Source organism: Periplaneta americana, chromosome 3, assembly GCF_040183065.1.
Source record: "Periplaneta americana isolate PAMFEO1 chromosome 3, P.americana_PAMFEO1_priV1, whole genome shotgun sequence".
NCBI classification, from domain to species: domain Eukaryota; kingdom Metazoa; phylum Arthropoda; class Insecta; order Blattodea; family Blattidae; genus Periplaneta; species Periplaneta americana.
Window position 1 is genome coordinate 42,554,463 of NC_091119.1, and position 22,358 is coordinate 42,576,820.

At 35.5% G+C, this 22,358-nt stretch overlaps 1 protein-coding gene across 1 annotated transcript in view; it reads right to left on the reverse strand.

Annotated features, from left to right (window-relative positions):
* Positions 1-22,358, reverse strand: part of LOC138695956 (transforming growth factor beta receptor type 3-like) — a 62,863-nt gene that overhangs the window by 35,815 nt on the left and 4,690 nt on the right. Inside the window, exons 2-7 of the mRNA XM_069820370.1 lie at positions 13,981-14,044; positions 12,166-12,368; positions 8,379-8,758; positions 5,646-5,956; positions 3,239-3,434; positions 67-262 (exon numbers count right to left, since the gene is read on the reverse strand). Coding sequence (XP_069676471.1) covers positions 67-262; positions 3,239-3,434; positions 5,646-5,956; positions 8,379-8,758; positions 12,166-12,280 — 1,198 coding nt within the window. The 5' untranslated portion in view covers positions 12,281-12,368; positions 13,981-14,044. The remainder of the gene's footprint in view (positions 1-66; positions 263-3,238; positions 3,435-5,645; positions 5,957-8,378; positions 8,759-12,165; positions 12,369-13,980; positions 14,045-22,358) is intronic.

Sequence of the window (22,358 nt, forward strand, 5' to 3'; positions counted from 1 at the left end):
CAACCAAATATAAGAGTAGAGAAAATGAGCCTTAGCAAGCTCTGCCAGTAATTCAATTGCACTCACCAGCTTTATTCCTTGTTGTTCCCACCAACAATCGAAGTGTAGATGCACGGCCTGTTTTTGCATACAAAATTGGTGGACCAAATTCTGCCGTTACAGAGAGCAGGAGGTCTGGAAGATTATCAGGCAGAGGTTTGGAACGCACCTCCAAATTTTGGTTTTCCACAGCATAATTTTCGACCTGATCTTCACGATCACTCTAGAAGGCAAATATTTAAACAATGCTGTAATCACTCCAGTTAGTTTTAACTACACATGCAGCAAATAAATGTTAAACTAGTGCCAGTCTAAAGAATGAACACTTTTAAGTGGTACGAGGCCATGCCAAAGACGTACAGACACTTTTTAGAGTTGTATCAACTCCATCATCAGGGAAGATAGGAAAAGGAAGAACCTATGTGTCGAATCTGTTACCAAGAGCTATTCTAAATGTAAAGTATAGTGTGGGGTTTAGTACATATAGTAGTGAGAAAGGGAGCAGCTATCAGAAGAAAGGTCACCACTGGCAGCTTAATAAGATTTTCACGATGGCCCAGCTTGCAAAACAGCAGTCAGGACTTGGATAGGTGATAGCAGTTTTATTTAACCAGTCAACACTTTAAAGAATGATTGTTGCATGGAATGAAAAAAATAAATAAATAAATGGATATAAGAAGAGTATACAGTGAAGTACTATTACAAAATAGCTCTGTCTTTACTTCCTGCCTGATATTGTGGAGCAAAGGTTTCTTTGATTTCCTTAATGCAAAACATTCTCCTTGTTCATTACTGTAGAGCTGAGTTGGGTCGATTCGTGAACGACTAATAACAAAGAATTTTAAGAATCAATTCGTGGTATCAACTAATTGAAGCGTGCATTTCCATAACGTTGTAAGTGCCGAAACCGGGAGAATCTATTTTTTTTACACATATCAGTTGTAGGTACCCTGTTTGACAATATTACGAAAGGTTATGAAGAAAGTGCTGCTCCAAGTAATAAAGTAGTGCACTTTCAGGTTGCGCAAGTTACAGCATTGTATGTACTGTATAAAACTATTTTTGTTCCTACTGTATACTTTACAAATTGGCACTTACAACGTTCTGGAAATGCATGCTTCAATTGTCGTTCAAAAGAATCATAACAAATCGCCCTTCAAATGAATAGTAACGAATTGGCATGGTATTGTAACTCACGATTATATTTACTTGTTTGAGATAACCTGTCAGCTGTCATTTCCGAACAGTGCCAAATGCTCCCAAGTCAGCAGATAGGAAGGATTTGCGTTATTTTAACAAGGCTGGGTTAAACAGCTCATGATATAGACGACACAGTGATACGCAACTGATAATAAGAAAGATTTCTAATCCTTGTGAAACAAATACTGCATTTGTTAAGTGTGAAAAATAATGAACTCTTTTGAATGGCTCCCTCTTGAGAGCATGACCTGACGAGCTAGCTCAAGTTGAAGAGTCGATTGGACTCATCACTAGTCACAGAGACAAATGTGTAACAGGTTAGCAACTTGACCTTAGCAGACAGGTAATGAGTCTTGGGTGCATCATTATCACCCCGAGACAAAGCATGCTAAAATGTTCGAATCAAGTCACCAATGGTGCAATCATACAGAGGTACTGCCATCTTGCATAGATGCTTATTTGTTTTGCTTGTGCACACATCAATAACACCTGCCATCTAGTAGTGATAGTTTCAGATTCTCCATTCAGAACTGTAGGTCGCTTTCAATTTGTAATTTACTTACTGACTCTCTATCGTATTTATTATGTACATCTGCAGGGGCTTACATTTTTGAACAGGAATAGTGACTCCAAAGTATCTGAGATGCCCAAATCTCGGAAGTCTAACTAACAAGGAGAGGACACGCTCTGTATATCACCGAATGGAATAAGATTTTGTGAGATGAAAGTACAAGACACACTGTTTAAAGTCATACCTAGTATGGGTGGCCAATGACCTCTCGTTTTGGAAATATTGGCTATTGTTTATGACATACTTCCGTTAGGTAATTAATAGGGAAGCATTAGACTGTGTAACAGCGTAGCTTATGTGGTTGGATACTGAGTTGTCATCCAGGCAACCCGAGTTCGAATCATAATGCCTTTTCATTTTCATCCGCTGCTGCTGCTCCTGCTACCGACGACGCCGCCGCCACCACCACCACCACCACCGCTATTATTATTATTATTATTTTAATTCACTTTCAGTTGTCAGTTCCTATATTCAAAGCCATGTTGAAATATGCGTGGTATGCATCAAAATTGATAAACGAACGAGAAGTGTTTGTGAATGTGAAGGATATCTGTTTTGCAGCAGAAGTGCGGAAAAATGTGTGTGACTGTGGACAACCTTCTTTCATTTGCTGTGCATGGTGCAGGAAATATGTATGTTTTGTGTGTTTTTATGACATCATAATGAATCGGGTACAAAATGAAATAGAATAGCTGCTACAGAAATAGAACAAACACCAGTGACACATCTTACCTTCCTACGTGAGCAGTATTTCAATGTTTATCCTTTACAATACAATGTTAGTTAATTAGTAATTTGTTTAAAACCTGATGAAGCATTCAATACATTGAGAAATATGATATACGTATGTAAATAGATAACTGTGATCACAATATTAATCATTATTAAAAGAAAAAAATATAGGACCAGTTAAGATTCGAACTGAGGTTGCCTGGATAATAACTCAGCATCCAACCATATGGGCTATGCTGCTACACAGTCTAATGCTTCCCTATTAGGCACCTAATGGAAGTATGTCACAAACAATAGCCAATATTTTCAAAACGAGGGGTCATTGGCCACCCATACCAGGTATGACTTTAAACAGTACGTCTTTTACTTTCATCTCACAAAATCTTATTCCATTCGGTGATATACAGAGCGTATCCTCTCCTTGTAAGTCACCCTTAACTCTGGAAGTCACAAATACACAGATATGATCAAAGTTGGGGGTAGAATATAAAGATTAACAATCTCAGTCTATTGTTCATGCATCATGAAGATGCTTCATTTGTACAGCAGGTTTTACCTCTCCAAAGAATATAATACCACAAAGAGAGAGACCTACCAGTATTACATATTTGTTTTGTGCTTGAAAAATTTGCTACAAATAAAGTTGAATATTATAAAAGTGTAACACAAACTATACAGGACAAATTATGTACTTACTACTACAATAATATTTCCATTGATTCCATTGGCTCCAAATTGCCACCGAATTGGTTGGTGAGACTTGAGAACAAGAGTGACATTTCGAGGCACAGGGCGGATGCCTTCTCCTTGTAAATGTATCAGCACAGGGAGAGGAGCTCTATTTGGTCGATTTCCCTTTGCACCTGCATCTAGTTCCACCACGTATACATCACTGTAAGATTGGGAAATTAAAATATCTAAAAAACAACGTAAGATTGGAAAATTAAAATATCGAAAAACCATCAGAAAATTCTCCACCATTGTTACATACAATTGAGATTAACTATTTGAATTCAGTATATCACTTCAAAATTGTTTTTGAAATGCCTTGTTTTTACAATTTCTTTAAAGGATAAATGTGTTTTTATAAAAGAAAATTCCGAATGTCTGGCTTTGTTCACACACTGTACATAAAGTATGTTTTACAGTAGTGTCTCTGTAGTCCGACACTTCACCAGTCCAACACGAGCCCCGGATATGTGACATTTCATGTCGCTCTTTTATTCTAGAATGGACTTTTCCAAACGAAATTCAGTTCTAGGAAATTAGATAAGATGATCTTCCCTTCTCTTCTAAGACCAATATGGGACGAAATTGCCAGACCAGTGTTTGTAAGAGAATTTTTTTTACATTTTAAATAGAATTTTTGTAGTTTTTTTTTTGGGGGGGGGGGGCATTTCTGCATTTTTAATACGAGTATTTTTATTTTAAATATAAGCATAATACTAAAAAGGCGCTTTTCAAGGAACAAACATAGTTTTTAGCCTTTATAGGAGTTTATGGTTCATTTAGGCATTTTAGATCCTATAGAATTTTAATAGGGGGATCCTGTGTACATAAAACATAGAGATAGGCCTATCTGAATAACATACGTCTAGGACAAAATAGATATGGAACTAGAAATCCGTTCCCTAGTCATAACAAATGTCTACAACAGCCAGTTGCGCCAACTTTTGGAAAACATTTGGTTGGCTCAAACACTAGAGTTATAAGTTAAATAAATTTCATAAATAATAATGATAATAACACGACAAATTATTGGGTGGACAGGCCCCATTGGCTCATGTAAGTTGGCGCCACTGACAACAGCTGATAAATAAGCAACTGGCAGGAAAGTAAATATGAAGTGCAGAACAATTTCACTCCATATGAAATCAGATAAATGCTGTTGGAGTAATGTTACGTTGTGACATCACACATATTAAACAGAATTCTCTAACCACGTGACATTTAAAAATACTTTTTCATATTTTGTTTGTATTTTAACCAGGAAAAACAGAAGTTATAGTTTTAAAATATTTATTATGAGAATATATCGTATTTCCCATAAAAATAACTCAATTTCTACGGAAAACAAAATTCATGGATGTTCCTCATTTAATAGGGGCTTCATTAATATATAGAGTGGACGGCTCAAATGTACCTAATTTCAATTGTATGTGACTGGTAAATAGTTGAAGATAGAAACCTACAGTAACGTTTATATGAAAGGAAAACTCAACAAGTTTCGATATGCACATCACCATATCTTTACGTGAGCTCCAGCTGTCACTGTGACGATATCGAGGCGATGAATGATTTCTTGCTAAGCACGCTGGAGCATGTCTTCTGGAATGCTCTCAGTAGCCTGTATGATGCGCTCCAGAAGATCACGAAGGTCTCTGACTGGGGTAGCACACACTTAATCTTTGACGTAGCCCCAGAGAAAGAAATCAAGCAGTGTTAAATCCGGAGATCAGCGCAGAGACGGTCTAGCATCGTATTGGCGAATTCCATTCATTTGGGTTTGTCATCCAGCTCCAGACGTTGTATTAACTGCACTTTGTATGCGTACAGTTTAAGATGTTTGTGGACAATTCGTTGCAAAGTTGATTTTGGTATTTGAAGTTCTCACGAAGCTCTTCTTAATGACTTCCGCGGGCTTCATTCATATGTGGGTTGAACATTTGCAACTATTTCATCGGATGTTCTATGACCACCACCATGCTTCTTCAACACCAATCCTGTAGCTAAAAATGTATCGTGCCACTTCTTAATGCTTTTAGCAGTTGAAGCATCATGGTTAAATACTCGCTGATACTCCCTTTGAACTCTAACAATTGACTTAAACTCCGCATACCACAACACAGTTTGTGCTTTCATCTGCGGTGTGACAATCGATACAATCTACGAAAAGAAACCGTGTCTGCACACCATCTACCAACAGGATTCGAAACTTGTTGAGTTTTCCTTTCATATAAACGTTACTGTAAGGTTCTATCTTCAACCGTTCACCAGTGACATACAATTGAAATTAGGTACATTCGAGCAGTCTACCCTGTACAACGTCCCTACTTGAGAGTTAACCTAAACAGTGAATAATAATCAAAGTTTTGTTGCTTACACTTGGTTGTCTCCAATGTAGTCCTCATGGAAGCAGCCCTCAGTCTTGAGCTGCACAGTGGAAGAGGCAGTCAGCACATTGCTCTCTCTCAGGTCGTTGATGTTGCACTCATCTCCAAGTCCTGGGTTCTGACTCAAGTTCAGAATTGAACCAACTCTCAGTTCCATGTGATTTGCCCCCTTCACCTCTGTATATGATGCAAGCATCGGGTATTCTCTCTTCACAAACCGCTGCAAAGCCTTCTTGTTAGGCCACATTTTGTGCGACAAGTTGAACTTGAAATTGCCTTTGACAGAAGAACCCTCAGATACCTAAGAAATTAGAAATACTTTTATTACACATATAAGTATTATGCTGCAATAACAGTAAAGAAATAATGGATTTAATGTGTCAAACAAGGCTTCAAACACAAATATTATGTTACAATACCTGTAAAGAAATAATGGACTTAGGGCCCAGTTGTACGATCGCGGAATAAATCTTGGAATAGCAATTCGTGGAATAGCCTAACCATAGAATAAATGGAGTAACGTGTTGTATAACGTTCATTTATTCCAAGATTGTCTATTCCATAGTTAGCATAATTGGAACAGAGGTTGGCAATACTTTAGATGGTGTTTTGTTTATAAAGTGCATTCACAATACCAGTATTTTTTGTTTAATATTTCTAAACATATTATTACTATTCTGTCTACGGAGTTTATTATAAAGAAATAAATACATCGAAATTAATTAGAAATTATAAGATAGAAGATGCACTTAAGCTAGTTGAGATAATAAATGATTATAAGAATGTGCTAAAAAAAAGAAGTGAGGTCATAACATCTATCAAAAGGCAAGAGCATGGGAGTCTAAAGTTAGGTTATATGCTCAGACTACTACCTACAGGAACGTAAAATGTGATAGTGATATTATAATAATTACTGTCTTATAAATTTGCTTAAAATTTAATTTAATTTATTAAAAAAGGTACAATGATGATAATGTAAACTATTTTTACCTGTCTATCATGTGTTTCAAATCATTTATTCCAACACGCTTAAAACAGGTCCTTTTTCAGTCTGAATATTGCCAGAAACTCTTTATCGTTTTACTTATTTCATAGATCAGATCTAATACACTTTTTTTTTTGCTTGCACGTTCTCAAAAATACTTTATTATAGTAATCCATCAAAATTATCACAAAGATTCATGCCTAATGTTGCTGCCATTTTATAATTTATTCTCTAGATAACATTTTAACAGCGACTGAAAGCATGGAATAGCTTATCCGGAAGATATCCTCTGGATAAAACACTATTCCGAGTTTGTACAACACATTTCTCGCGTAACCATGGAATTAATTTTAACAGGACTTTATTCCGTGTTCGTACAACTGGGCCTTAGGGCCGAATTCATAGTCAACACCTATCATAAGGAAACTCTTAAGCAGTTGCTAATAATCATTTCCAGTTCATAAATCCCACTGAAGTAAACACTTATTCAAATAAGATAGCTTGTCAGCTTACTCAAGTGTTTCCTCATATGCATTGTAATCAGCTGATTCGGTATACAATGGATGATAATTATGATTTTATTGAATTTATTGAGTTCTAAAATAAAAATGAAAATGTGGTTCGGCAAAACAAAAGATATATCCAAGACATCGAAATCCTTTAGAGATATACAATGATCAACAATTTAAGAAGAGATACCGTTTCAACAAGAACCCTGCTGTGGATATTCTAATGTCTATCATTGAAATTCACAATACAACCATGAGGCTTACCGAATTTCACCACTGCTAAAAATACTGGCATTCCTTCACTTCACTGTACGGCGTACGCCACTATCTCTGTACAAGAACAACGGAATTTCACACTTCATAGTATGTAGCAATCTGCGATCACTCGCAAACAGACAGGCGATCGGCCATCTTTGCTATTGTTGCACATACTTCCTCTCACAGCCATTGTCTGTACTACCGACGTGAAAGTTTAAAAAAATCCTATTTAATGACAGAATGACAGATATAGATCATCAGAGAACCAGATATTGTGCATGAAGTTCCATTGTAAGTTTTAACGAGTTAAGTTGTGCGAACGCGCTTGCCATCTCAGTGGCAGAAGCGCGGCATCCCACCGGGCACATGGCCAGTCATTCATCACGGGCATGATGGTGAAGATGCACTACATGTCCAGTATTGATAAACAATGGAGTGTGTCAACAATTAATACAACATTCAGGAATCTGTTGTAAGAAAAATCGTTCAACGGAGAGAACAACAACAATGGCTGTCATTTTTGCAATTTCCAACATAATATTGATTGTCAGTGGATATTATTATTATTATTATTATTATTATTATTATTATTATATCACATAATTAAATTAATCGGCATTAAAACCATTTTGGTGTCATCTTAACCGTATTACATATGTAAAATTAAAGTGTTCCAAATATTTTGTCTACCAGTGTATTCATTCATGCTTGGCAGAATTATTAGGATCGCCATTTGTAATTAAATATATTTTAAACAAAAATCAGTTTCGTTAAACCTTGTCCTCATTTCAACTTGAAGTTGAACGTATGTTCTTCTCTCTCTTTAAAAGTAGTACACATGTGCAATATTTTCGAAAAAATTCCTTACATTAATTCACTGATGACATAACTACAATCAGATGACTTGAACAGAACACAATAAATCCCTTTCAATGTGATAATGAAATACTTCAAGTAGGTTTGAGTCTTACCAAAATGAGAGGTTGAGGTGAAGAATACAGATCATCATTGTCATTATCTTCGTTGTCCAAGTTAGCTGCCAACTCCCATGCAACAGGATGATCTGAATTCAACACGAGAATCAAGCGCCCCAGCACATCAGCATCTGACTCGTTGCCTCCTTGACTGAAGTTCACACTCAGTTTCACAGGCATAGGCGGAGTCTCAGGGGTACTGTGCAGCATTATCACATGCACTTCCTGCAACTGTGCCAGCAAGTGCGTCTTGGAGCGTGCACGAGTTGTTATAGCTTTGTAGGGAATTGAGCACCCACGTGTCTTGCGAGGAGTGTCCAGTAGAGGAATAAAGTAGGGTGTCACCAAAGACTTCATTATACATAGTTCAGGATTATCTGAAATGGAAAATTACACATTTTACACATCCACTCATTAAAGTCCAGTTGTACGAACACGGAATAAAGTCCTGTTAAAATTATTTCCACGGTTATGCGAGAAATATGTTGTACAAACTTGGAATAGTGCATTATTCGGAGGATAACTTCCGAATAAGCTATTCCATGCTTTCAGTAGTTATTAAATTTCTATCTAGAGAATAAAATATAAAATGGCAGCAGCATTAGACATGAATCTCTGATAGTGATGATGAATTACATATAATGTATTACTGAGAGTACGGAAACAAAGGAAATAAGGCACAGACTTTATCTATCAGACGAGTATAACAATGAAGAATTTCTGGCAAGATTCAGTCTAAAATTGGACACTACTTACAGCGTGCTAGGATCGATTAATGATTATTGGAACATATAACACACAGGTAAAAATAGTTCACAATTTCATCATTATAAAGAAATTGTTATTTTTAAATAATTAAAATTAAATTTAAGCAAATTCATAGCATAATATTATATCAGTATTACATTTTGCATTATTATAACCTAGCTATAGATTCCCAAGCTCTTGTCTTTTGTTTAAAAGTTATGGCATCAGTTTTTCCTTTCTAGCACGTTCTTATAGTCATTCACTAACAAAACTAGCTTAAGTGTATCTTCTATCTAATAATTTTGACTTCTAATTTATTTTGATTTACTTATTTCTTTATAATAAAATCTGTACACAAAATAATGATATGTTCAGAAAATAAATTTCAACAATTACTGGTATTCTGAATGTACTTTATAAACAAAATACCATCTAAAATATTGCCAACCTTTGTTCCAGTTCGGCTAAACTATGGAATAGATAACCTTGGAAGAAACGAACATCATACAATACGATACTCCATTTATTCTATAGTTAGGCTATTCCATGAATAGCTATTCCAAGATTTATTCTGTGATCATACAACTGGGCCTAAAGGAGTCATCCTCAGTGATTAGCTGTGAAAGGTCTTAATAGGCCTAACAGCCTAATACTCGACATCATCATCATCATCATTATCGCGGCGGGGGCGGGGGTGGTGGTTTCAAACACAGTTAAGCAATGCAGATTTCTTTTCTTTATGAAGAAGCCGACACTTTCAATTAATGCAGGTTTCATCCACCCCTTCTGGACCAGAACTTTCCAGATCTTCTCACAAGTGTCAGACTCAGATCAATGAAAGAAAATTTTCTTAAGAAATCCAAAAGAATTTAAGAAGAATTTAGAGTGAAGCACCAGGTACGGGATAGGCTAAATTCCTCGTCCCGAGCACATTGCCTCAAATCAGTAAACCTTTTATCACTAACGACAAGGGGGAGGGTATACTGACAGGACAGTCTTGTAAGGTCATATGTAGGCGATGTGGCAAGAATGAAGAGATTTCCTTGCACAGTCTGCTTCCATATCATGAATTGCAGCCATATATAAATAGATTGCAAACTGTTCTTTGGCTACTAAGAATTTAAACGGAATCAAACCAGTTAACTTATACTTTTCCCTGGTTTTCTGTTTAATTTCACCCAAAGGAAAGTGACGAATGGATTTTTAAGACATAGCTTTCTTCATAAGGATTAAAACAAGGAGCATGCTGTCCACAAGTAAAGATGGAGGTATCCTGCCTAGAAACAAAACTTTCGGACCCTGTCCACAAATAAAGCTATGGGTACCCTGTCTAGAAATTAAACTTTCTGACCCTGTCCAGAAGTAAAACTATGGCATCCTACCAGAAATAGAGTTTTTGAGTACCCAGCCCAGAAGTAAAACTCTCAGTAACCTTCCATAAATTAAGCTTTTAACAGCTTTTAGTACCTTGTCCAGAAACAGAGCAATGAGCACCCTGTCAAGAAGTAGAACTTTTGGTACTCTGCCCAGAAGAAAAGCTTTTGGTACCTTGCCTAGAAGTAAATGGATTGGTACTCAGTCCAGAAATAAACCATTTGATACATTGCCCAGAAGTAAATTTTTGTCACTCTGTGAGATGTAGAGTTTTACCTGCCCTGCCCATAAATAAATTTTGTGATATTCTGCCCAGAAATAAAGCTCTGGGTACCATTCCTGACATAAAATGGGATACCCTCTAGAGAAAAGTTTGCTCTTGTGTCTATATCTCGTATGTTATATTCTGAGAAGTTTGTTTTTGTTAATTAGCAATAAAACCACATGTTGCAATTAGGTTGTTGGACTGCGACTGTCTATTTGATTATCAATGAAAGGATGCATAGGTGAAGCACTGCCAGTTGGAAAAGCACGTGAAGAAACTAGATTACTAAATATTATAAGAAACAATTAAGAACGTGAAAAAGTAAAAGAAGAAAGTGAAAGAAGAAATCTTTTTTATACTGGACACATCTTAAACTTTTGTGAAGTGCAATATTCCTATTGAAAAATTCGATCTTAAAATATGGGAAACAGTTGTTGAAATATATTCAGGTAATAGTGAAATGCCTTCTGCCAATAAAATTCAGCATTATTTACGACTACTAGGAGAAAACAGCAAGAATGAAATTAAGGAAGAACAAAAGACAGTGACATGTTTCTGTTTCGTGACGAAACCACAGACAAAAAATGGAAACTATAGTCTATATTTAACATATTGCTCAGGTCATCAGTACCATCAACAATACTAAAAACACTGAATTAGGGACTTCCATAGTACAATAGTACATTATGCAACGAGCCTATAATGATAGTATGCAAGTATGTTTGTTTATGAAACGAGTGCAAGCGAGTTTCATAATTTTCATACGAGCGTCTTAATTACCATTATAGGCAAGTTTCATACGACTTTTTATGCTCGACCATACTCCTAACTTGAAATTATTCAGAAATATTCATTTTATTCCTATCTGACTGAAGAGCGGAAGTGACCTTGTGCATAGCTCGTAAATTGTGAGATGTGCGCAGACGCGAAAGTATTGATTTTTTTCCGAGGAACAATAATGTCACTGACCTTGATATAATCTAGAGAATAACATGAACTAATTTTGATATAACCTGGAAATTGATTTAGAATTGAAAGACGAGATGACAAATTGAATTTATTTGAATATTATTTACAATTAACGCTAATTATTATAGTAACAGAACATAACCTTCTGCGACAGTATTGGATTTCCAGCATCCGTGACGTTTCCCTCATTGTCTTTCGATTGTATATCCGAGAATAATAAAAAACCTGAACTTTAATGAATAGGTGTACTTTAATGACACGCATTAAAGGACTGCTACCAGGTGTATAATTACTACATTTCGGCATGATTGAGCATAAAACCATTTTCAAACACCTATAGTTATACACAGTGAACAAAGCGATAAGTAATGCTAACACATGTTAATCTGCTCAGAGTTAAAATATATTATATTATATTACAACTTTTACCTGAACTTCCCTCCACAATCGACCTGCAGCCTAATAAAATGCTCAATGCAAAAAAGAGACAAGATGAAAGTACTGTAGGTTGCATAGCTGCAGGGGTCATCAATTCTTTACACATCTCTCTCACAATACGATGTTTTGTCTTTATATTTTTTTTTGGTTCACATTGTCGACTCTTTAAAATAAGGTAGAATTTTTTTGTGTATCTGTAACATAAAAATATTGGTACATTAAAATAGATTTCTTAAGGAAATAGGTAGCATAGCAACATAAAGGGCTGATATCTGACATTAGATATGCCTTTGTAAAACCTATACAAACCATATACTGTACAGCCTACCTTTACACCTACTTCTGCTTTCATTTCAATAAAAACTTTATCTTGCTACCGAACTTAATTGCTTGGTTCTTTCATTTTCATGTTCCTTTGCTTTTCTGTTTTTCAAAGTCAGCTGATATCAGGTCTAAGCTAAAAAAGAAGCTATTATTTACATAGTTCTATATAACCTTATGAAACAAATTATTGTATTCTTTATTGTATTATCCTACATAATCAGTACTTGAAGGGTTAGAGTGTGAAAGATGGTAAGCACTATAACAGTAGTTTTGGGAAAAGCACAAAATAAGTTGTCTAATTTTTCATAATGAAAGAGAAAAAAAATACAAAATGAAGTAGACAACATATGAAGAGCATCATTTCAAAACGTGTTTTCTTCATTCTTAAAATATTGAACATGTAGCATTTTTTCTACATTCTGTAAACGCAGAATTCAAATCTGCAACAATAAAGTAACAAAATGAATTTTCTAGCATCATAATTATGACGTTAAAAACGTAGTATTGGTCGAAGGAGACTGGATTTTTCATTTCACGGGAAAAATACTAAGATGCAGAAAACTCATAAACATAAACTATGAAATTAAGGAAAAAGGGACTACTCTTTCAAGGATCTATGAAATTATTCTTATGTTTTGATGTTTCAAGAGAGCAGTCAATGAGTACAGTAGCGGCAAAAAAAACCGCATCGACCCTTGTAGCTGATTTCAGAGTCACAGATTCAAATTTTGCTAGTCACAAAACACATCATCTTGTATAATTAATTGTAACAATGAAATTTATTGCATTTGTTCTTACCATCTTTTGTTTCCTTCAGTGCCTCAAACTTACAGACGAAGAAACTTTGAGAGTTTTATTTTCATCTGGAATCAAAATTACATTTCTACCTCTATTCGGAAAAGATATTTGCATATTTTTACATTAAATAGCAGTACACACCTCTGGCTTCACTATCCATATTGAAATTACCACAGTTTGACACAATACACAGCACAGGATTCTTTTGTATCAGCTACAAGGGTCGGTCCAGTTTGTTACAACTCACTAATTTTTATCAAGTTCATATGACTAATATAAAGGTAATGAATGCACTCACAAGAATTACAGTAATTTAAATAAAACAATGATAATTCAGACCGTGTGTGCTAGTCAAGCAAAAGCATGCTCACTTATACTCAAGAGAAAGGGGCACTAACTTCTGACTAGTGATTAGAGCTGTTGTCATCTCTACAATAAATTTTTGTGTGATTGGATGTCACTGTAATCTGAATATACTAAGCAAAGAGGAAATGCAGTGGACTGTCTTAGTTTATGAACTTTTTTGTGCAAGTAACAGTCAGCTGCTACAGGACCAATGGGTAAATATCCTCACTCTTCCTTACATTAACATAAAGGTTATGATCTTCAGAAAACATTTATAGTACTTTTTATAATTCGAGAATATTCTGTCTCTAACTTTAAAATGAGACATTAGAAACTTACTGTGCACTTCTGTGCCCTCGATTATTTTACAGCTTAATTGTTGTGTTTTGTAAAAAATCAAGTCCTGTAACAAAAGAAACGAACCTGTAAGGTAAAGTGTTGGAATAAAAATTCAATCACATTAAAATATTATCATAAATGTATTACATAATGAAAAATACGTATATTATTCATCAGTCTGTCATGAAAGTTATAATTACATCCTAAAGAGGAGAGCAGCAAGTTTAACAAATCGGAAAAGGAAATAATGTTTAGTGAAGTCTATCAGTTACAGCACCCAATTAACCCATTCCCATCTTTGCAGCAAAAATTGAAATGTAAATCTCCATTCCCAGTCTTACTATATGTGTGTGTGTGTGTGTGTGTGTGTGTGTGTGTGTGTGTGTGTGTGTGTGTGTGTGTGTGTGTGTGTGTGTGTGTGTATGTGTGTATGTATATATATATATATATATATATATATATATATATATATATTTTCGCAATTTTTTTTTCAATATCACATTTCAAACCAGTTACAATTATATTTCTCTATTTTTAGTTATCACATTTTTTTTTATCTGTCTAATTCATGTAGGGGTAATGGAACTGGCCACTCTACCCCATTATTTTCTGACCTAGTTCCCTCATAAGTCTGCCTTACTGGTATCACTTGTGAGGTTCAGACCTGTCTTCGGACAGTCAGGGCTGGGCAAAATACTGATTTCCAAGTATTTCAAATACAGAAAAAAAAATACTTCAAATAATTGTATTTGAAATACAAATACAAAATACTTTTAAAAAATTAACCAAAATACATTTGTATTTCAAATACTCAAAATACATTTGTATTTCAAATACTCGATATAATAGACATAGGCCTAAAGAAAAAAGAATATTACTGAAAATCTAAAATACTGTGACAGCGACGTGAGATTCGAACTCACGACCAGCGTCCCGCAAGAGAGCAGGTCGCGCGTGAGTCGACACGGGCTCCACGGAGCACTGGGGGACGGTGCGCGGCAGGGAGAGAAGAGAGGAGGTTGCGACACGCTGTTCCGTGGCAGAGAGGGGAAAGTAAAGCAGCTGGTGACTGAGGAGAAAGATCCAGAGAAGTCTGGATATCCATTATCTTCTAGGCATCTTTCGACCGACCGCGAACTCTCGAGAAACTATGGCTTAGTTATAAATACAACGCGCAAGTGAACGACAGTCAGTCTGTCAGTCAGGCAGTGTTGTTAAAGTCAGTGGAGAGCAAGCCAGACAGTCTTGTGTAGCAGTGAAGCCAGCTTCAAGACCAGAGCGCGACTTGAGTTGTGTCTGTAACTGTGGAGCCTGAAGCCTGGAGTTCGAGTGCAGTGGACCGCAGTTCGGGGACCTGAGTTCGAAGTGCAGCGGATAGTCTCTGAAGGTCTGGGGTTCGAGATTCTGTGAACGCGTGTGACTGAGCTAGAAGAACTAGCCAAGACAAACGAGCTATGAACTGAGAACTGACAGTTCTGTGTTGTAAATAGTGCTTTGTGAATATTAGTTAAGATTAACAGTTCACTGTTGTTCGTAATAGTCCAAGTAAATTGTCATTGTCGTTTGTGGAGTGCAATAACAAACGCTGTGTTGCTGTGTGGAGAGCAAATCCCATTGTTGACGGGAGTGAAGTTAAATTGTAGAGAGTGAAGAGTTAGTGTTGAGATAATAAAATTACATTGTTGTTCAGTATCAAAATTTACAATATTATATCAACATTAAAAGTATTTTTACCTTGATGTTTTATATAAACACTGTAACTGAACATTCTGCCTTTTCCCAGTGAGAAATAAAATTATGCTACATATGAATAATTACTGCTCCCTTTCAAAACAACCAATTCCTCAAAAAGTTCATCACATAAGGATCCCCTTGTTTGTGAATGAATAAATCCTGCAAAACAGAACAGTCTTTCTACAGGTGCAGAGGAACACAAACTTGTATTATATTTATAAAAGCTTGTTTCACTGTTGGGTAATTCTCTAGAGTGCACAGAGTTGTACCTTTGCCATTGAAGAATTGTATGAGCTCATACTCCACAATAGAGAAGTTCTTTTCTTTTTGCTTTTCAAAGTCTGTTGTACTTGAGTTGAAAACATAAAAATTGTTTTCATCGTCTGAACTGACCAAAGATGTAGCAGACAACTGTTCAGCTGATTTCACAACACATATTCTGTGTCCTCTTCTTATCATTTAGTGAGGCAGTGTCAGGTAGCCATCTCATCTTCAATGATGGGTGGAGCAAGCTGCCAAAATAGCTCAATTTGCTTCTGGGATCAGATCAAACATCACTTTAAATCTTGAAAGCGAACTTATTAGGATTGAAGTTACTTGGAATAGATGGCGTAGATTACTAGGTAACAGAATATGTAATCTGTTTTTAAGGGAAATTAATGTGGACAAAAGTTGCCGTAATAGCACGTCTTCTCATTTTGCATTATATTAAAGGCTACGGCAATGAGTTTCAGAACTGCACAATATTCTTCAAGGTACTGAAACTCAACATCTTTGAAGGTTGGCAATCCCAGTTTTTCACATATACTGTTTACATCATGTTTAAATTGCAATCTTTGAGAAATTGAGTCATAAAGAGAATTCCATCGAGTTGGGCAAGGAAACTTTAATGAATATTTCAAGACATCTGATATAATTTCTGAGTATTTGAGTCTCCTAAACGCATTACATAATGCTAAACATTTAGCAAGTGTTGGGTGATGGATCCTTGATGCTGTTGGAGATTTCTTCATGGCATTAAGGAAATCAGTTGTGGCAAGAAAACTAAGTGTATGGCTAGCACAACTGAAATGGGTAGGCAAATAAGACAAAAGTTCATTCTTCAAATCCAAATCCAAAAACTTGAAGAACAAGAAGAAGAAAAAAGTATTTTGAGTATTTGAAATACAAAATACATCAATTTTATGTATTTAAATACAAAATACTTTCGAAAATCTTTACAAATTACAAAATACAAATGTATTTCAAATACATATTTCAAATACTGCCCAGCCCTGCGGACAGTTCACTAAACAACATTGCAGGTAGGACATTTGTTGGTAAGACTGATTTTGACAGTGATATGTCAATTTTGATTAACCATCATCATCATCATCATCATCATCATCATCATTATCTTATTATCGTTGTCATCATCATCACCATTATTATTATTATTATTATTATTATTATTATAGTGAAAGTCCTTTCAGCATATACATTAAAGGAACTGACAAAACGAAGGAAACCAACTTCAATAGTTTATTAGCCATTTCATGTTTGTGGAAAAATTCTGCCCATACAGCAGAACCCCGATTATCTGTCACTCTATTAACCGACTGACGGATTATCGGACTGTCTTTGGCTTTTTCTCTCTCTCTTTTTTTCCCACAGAAACATATGAAGTACTACTTTACGTTATATTAGTAAGTATTTTTTCTAGAGAGTGTTATTACATGCCTTTTCATTTACACAGTAATATCTACTCAACTTCTGTATAAAATGTACTCCAAAATGTCAAAAGAAAATGTGTTGTGCTAAGTATCGAAAAAAGTGCAAATAATTGAGAAGTTTGGGAAATGAGAAACTGTGACTCATCTCGCATCAGAATACGAGACTGGTGTTACAACTATGCACGATTTAATAAAAAAAATCAAGGATGAAGTGTATGAAGTATGTAAATCTACAGCTTGAGACTTCTACTATTCCTATCCTTCCACTGACAGGCATTACAAGGAGTTTCCTTGCCCCTTGAAAACCAGTCGTTGACAACCGAACTTGAATGAGCAAACTTGCAAGTTAAACACAAGATCATGCAGAAAATTACAAAAGTAAAGTATTGTTAATTTACGAAAATATTTTATGATACGGATTATCCAATTTTTTCGATTAACCGTTCAGTTCACCCCCTTCATTACCACAGATAATAGAGGTTCTATTGTATTTAGCATCACATGAATCTATATTAAGAGCTGGATACATCGTTCTGAGATCACAGTAGTCATTGTACAGTTTATCTAAATTTAGTGTGAGTACACTAGAAGTCTTATAATAGGTCCCAAGTGAAAGCCACAGTATATCACATTTACCTTTTAGTAACAAATCATATTTACCTTTCAGTAACAAATCATATTTACCTTTCAGTAACAAACAACTCACATATCTAAAGAAACAATCTTCATTAAAAACATAGTTCTTCAGCTAAGCAATGCACTTAAGCAAGTTGCCCACATCTGCTTCAAATCTCTCTCTTTGTCATAATTTCACAGAGTATTCAAAATAGCATTAACTTTTGTTAACATGGGTCATTCCATGAAAATGCAACATTTTCACGAACACAAAAAATCTCACGAATCTCTTCTTGTTACATGTCATTTTTTTTTCGTTATGATCCGAATTTCTTTAATCTGACAACACTAACTGTGTAACAACACTGATGTGGGAGGAAAAACATAAAGAAGTCTGTGGTTTAAGAACGCGAAATTATTTATTAGAAATCACATATTCGAAAGCACATTTAAGGCAAATAAATCATTACTTCCGTATGTTAAATTGAATTAATAAGAAGTGCTGACCTTTGTCAATAATGATAATGCACAGAAACCGTAATACAATGATTATTTCGTGCTTGATTACAATTATTACAAAGAAAGGTTGAGAGTTCATGTGTCACGCTCAAATGGACATTTGTTTATATTTCTTCAAAACCATTTCATTTCTTAATATTTCATAAATGTAAAAGTGAGGCACATCACATAACAATCAACTTCTTATATGGACAACATTTCGAACAAAAATGTTATGTTCATGTGTCACTAAACTTTATCCTCTAATCCAGTTGCAATTTATATTGTTATTTATTGGAAGTCTTTACACCGAAGCATAATTAGCAGCGGGATTTCAAAAAAAACTAGACTTATTGAAGATGTGAGTGAGTGAGTGAGTGAGTGAGTGAGTGAGTGAGTGAGTGAGTGAGTGAGTGAGTGAGTGAGTGAGTGAGTGAGTGTTTTTGTAATCTACATTTCGTGTGGGTATCTGTGTGCGTGAGTGCACAACCCTATTTGGATTGGAAATATCATATGGGTCTCACCTCAACAGTTCTGTGAAGAACGCAAAAGGATTGTGTCAACTGTTAACTCTACTGCCGCTCGAAACCACATCCCTATTCACCAGCTTTCGAACTGGTAACATCTAGACTATAAGCTACATTACAAACACTGACTCACCACTATACCTGAACCCATATTGTGGCAGGAGAGGTCATACTCAAACAAATATGAAATGAATTTGTATCACAATACACGAATGATAAAATTTCGTTGTACAGCATAAGCACACTTAACAAAATTCAAGCCGCATATGCAGCTCAGTGCTATCGCACGCTGGTTCAACCCCGGCTATGACATGATGGGATTTGTAGCGACAAAACAGACTAGAGTCGTGCACAACCAGTTACGAAAAATAGAAATTATATATTGCTATTGAACACCTGGCACTGTAGTCAGTACCGTATGCAAAGCTCATGTTTAACTTCATGTTTGTACATAGAAAGTAAATGCATGTTAATAAGGCATTTTTGTTTTATTTTGTAAATCATTTCGCGAACCCCCCAAGGGTTTTAGAGGTATGCATTCTGAGTTTAAACTGTAAACGTTATCTATACTAATAATAAATCTGTAGCCGAAATTTTTCTGGTAATTTTCGATTTTCCAAAAATAATTGGTCCTAACATATATAATTAACCACTCTGAAACCGAAAATCGCATTTTTGAAATTTTTGTTTGTATGTCTGTCTGTATGTTTGTTACCTTTTCACGCGATAATGGCTGAACCGATTTATATGAAAATTGGAATATAAATTAAGTTCATTGTAACTTAGATTTTAGGCTATATGGCATTCAAAATACTTTATTTAAAAGGGGGGTTATAAGGGGGCCTGAATTAAATAAATCGAAATATCTCGCTTATTATTGATTTTTGTGAAAAATGTTACATAACAAAAGTTTCTTTAAAAATGATTTCCGTTAAGTTTTATTCCTTACAAAATTTTGACAGGACTGATATTTAATGAGATAAATGAGTTTTAAAATTAAAATAACGCCATCTAAGACGGTGCAATGAATTAAGAACAAATGACTTCGTCTATAAGGGGCCTTGGGCAACAACAATCGAAACAGGGGCCTTGGACATCAACAATCGAAAGCTATTAAACATAGCCTGCAGAGAATGTTCTGTGTTTTTATGAAGTAATATCAGAAGCTAAATTAAGTGATTTGTATAATTAATTATAATTTCACGATTGAAAAGTGTAGTTTCTCTAGATGGACATAATGCTATAATGTTATTACAGTAACGTCTGAGTAAATCGAGGACAGGTAAGATTAAAATAGCTTCTTATGCACAGAAAATTTGATAGGCTATTTTGTACATTCGTTTTCTGTATTTCTTAAAATAATATTTATGTACACTAATTTTAATCTCAGAGAATTAACGAACAACGAGAGTGTATTGATTTAGTATGCAGTAATAGTATGTTAGCTTAGCAATCCATTATTTTATAATTCAAATTTTAACTATGCTCAAATGAATCGTGTTAAAATACATAAAATATATATGCAATAAATGCAATGCAAAAAAATTGGGTAATGAGCGAAGCAGATTATCTTGCGCTGTTGTAAAAGTTGTTCCCTGGATCAAACGTCCTATTTTAATTATGTAATTACTTTATATTTATTTCTAACAGGTGCAGCGGAGCGCACGGGTACGGCTAGTAATTGAATATATGTACTTATTTTTTCTTCTACTTAGTAAGTAAATGTAATTTATTCTATTCTTGCATTTCTTTACACGCCAGATTTCATATTTTTCATTACATTTATTTCCTTTGTTATTACCGGTGACCATTTGTTCATCCATATATGTTATGAAGATAAGCATAGTAAGTAGGCTATGCTATCAATTGTAGGTCTATATTAAGCAAATACATTTTTTAAATTACACATGGTAAATTCCTTCAATTGTTACTCTGTTTGTGTACTCAGAAAATGTCAGTGTCCTGTCTAGCCTGCAAAACATCAGGAGCAACTGGATGAAATTCAAATATTCGTTCTGATGCTCTACCTTGATGGATGCTCTCTGATCGGCCGAAAGAAAATCAGTTGTAAGCTCTAATCTGCAGCTCTCTAAAGCAGATACATATAGGGCGCACAATGGGCCAATTGAGCCTAAATACATAACACATTTCACGTTCGACCCTCAAAAAGCCAGCAACCACAATTTAAGTCTCACAATTTATACGACGTATTTCCAATCTCACATATCAAACTGAAATATGTTGCTGGCCGCAACTGTGGCCCACTTAATCTGTTTACTTCCAGAAACATCCCTGGTTGGGAAGCTAGTCAAAATAAGATAATAGCATTAATGTTGGTTCTGTTATTGATTTGACGGATTCTGTCACGATGAATAGTGAATTTGTGGTGGATAAGCAGATGTTGCAGAGATTTTTCTTGAGGTATTCCCATTTCCCTCAATCATTCCACGAACACTCTCCATCTTCCCCACATTTCATCTATCATCTCATTAGTAAAAATAAGCTAAGGTGAAGTTTTGGAGGTAGTAGGACTTTCCAAAGCTGATATAGGAAGGGCCAGAGCTCAGGCTCTGGCCCACTGGGGCTTATTGGGCTACCTGTCTGCAAAATGGGACCTGACTATCAGGGGTTGAGACAGGGTGGTTCACCTGTCAGCATCGGATTCACGAATGCCATCCAGGCCACTCTCGAACTTGGACAATCATTGCATATACAGGGTACACAATGGCCAAAGTGTGCAGATCCACCCAGCTCTCGAAAAATCAAACCAAGCCAGATAGTGATGGCATGTGCAAGGCCCACTGGTCAGCTATTCTATGATATTAGTTCTCTGAAGGAGGAGAGCGAATCTTAGCATGATGTTCCTCTAAGAGAACAGCTGAACACATTTCCACAACGCACCAGCTGACTACAGTAAGATTCACAGAGTTTCCAGGTTTCGAGCAGGCAATCTCACTCGTCTGTAGACCAGCTGGCAGTCGAGGAATGATATGAAATGGAGATAAAACAGAATGATGTTGATGCTTAATATGTGGAAATGGGAGAAGCCCGAGAAAACCCCAATTACTAACATGTTCACAAGTGTCACTATGGATTTTTCAGACATGATCAGGATTCGAATTAGGACTACTTACGTGGCAGGCAGAAGGTCTAGACCACTCAAATGCTACAGACACTTACGCTATGATATAAATTTTAAATGCAATATCACTTCATGTAGTATATTCGTAAATTTCCTGAAGTTCGATTTTTCAACAAGTCCATGATATACAAGTTTGCGTGTAATAATCAC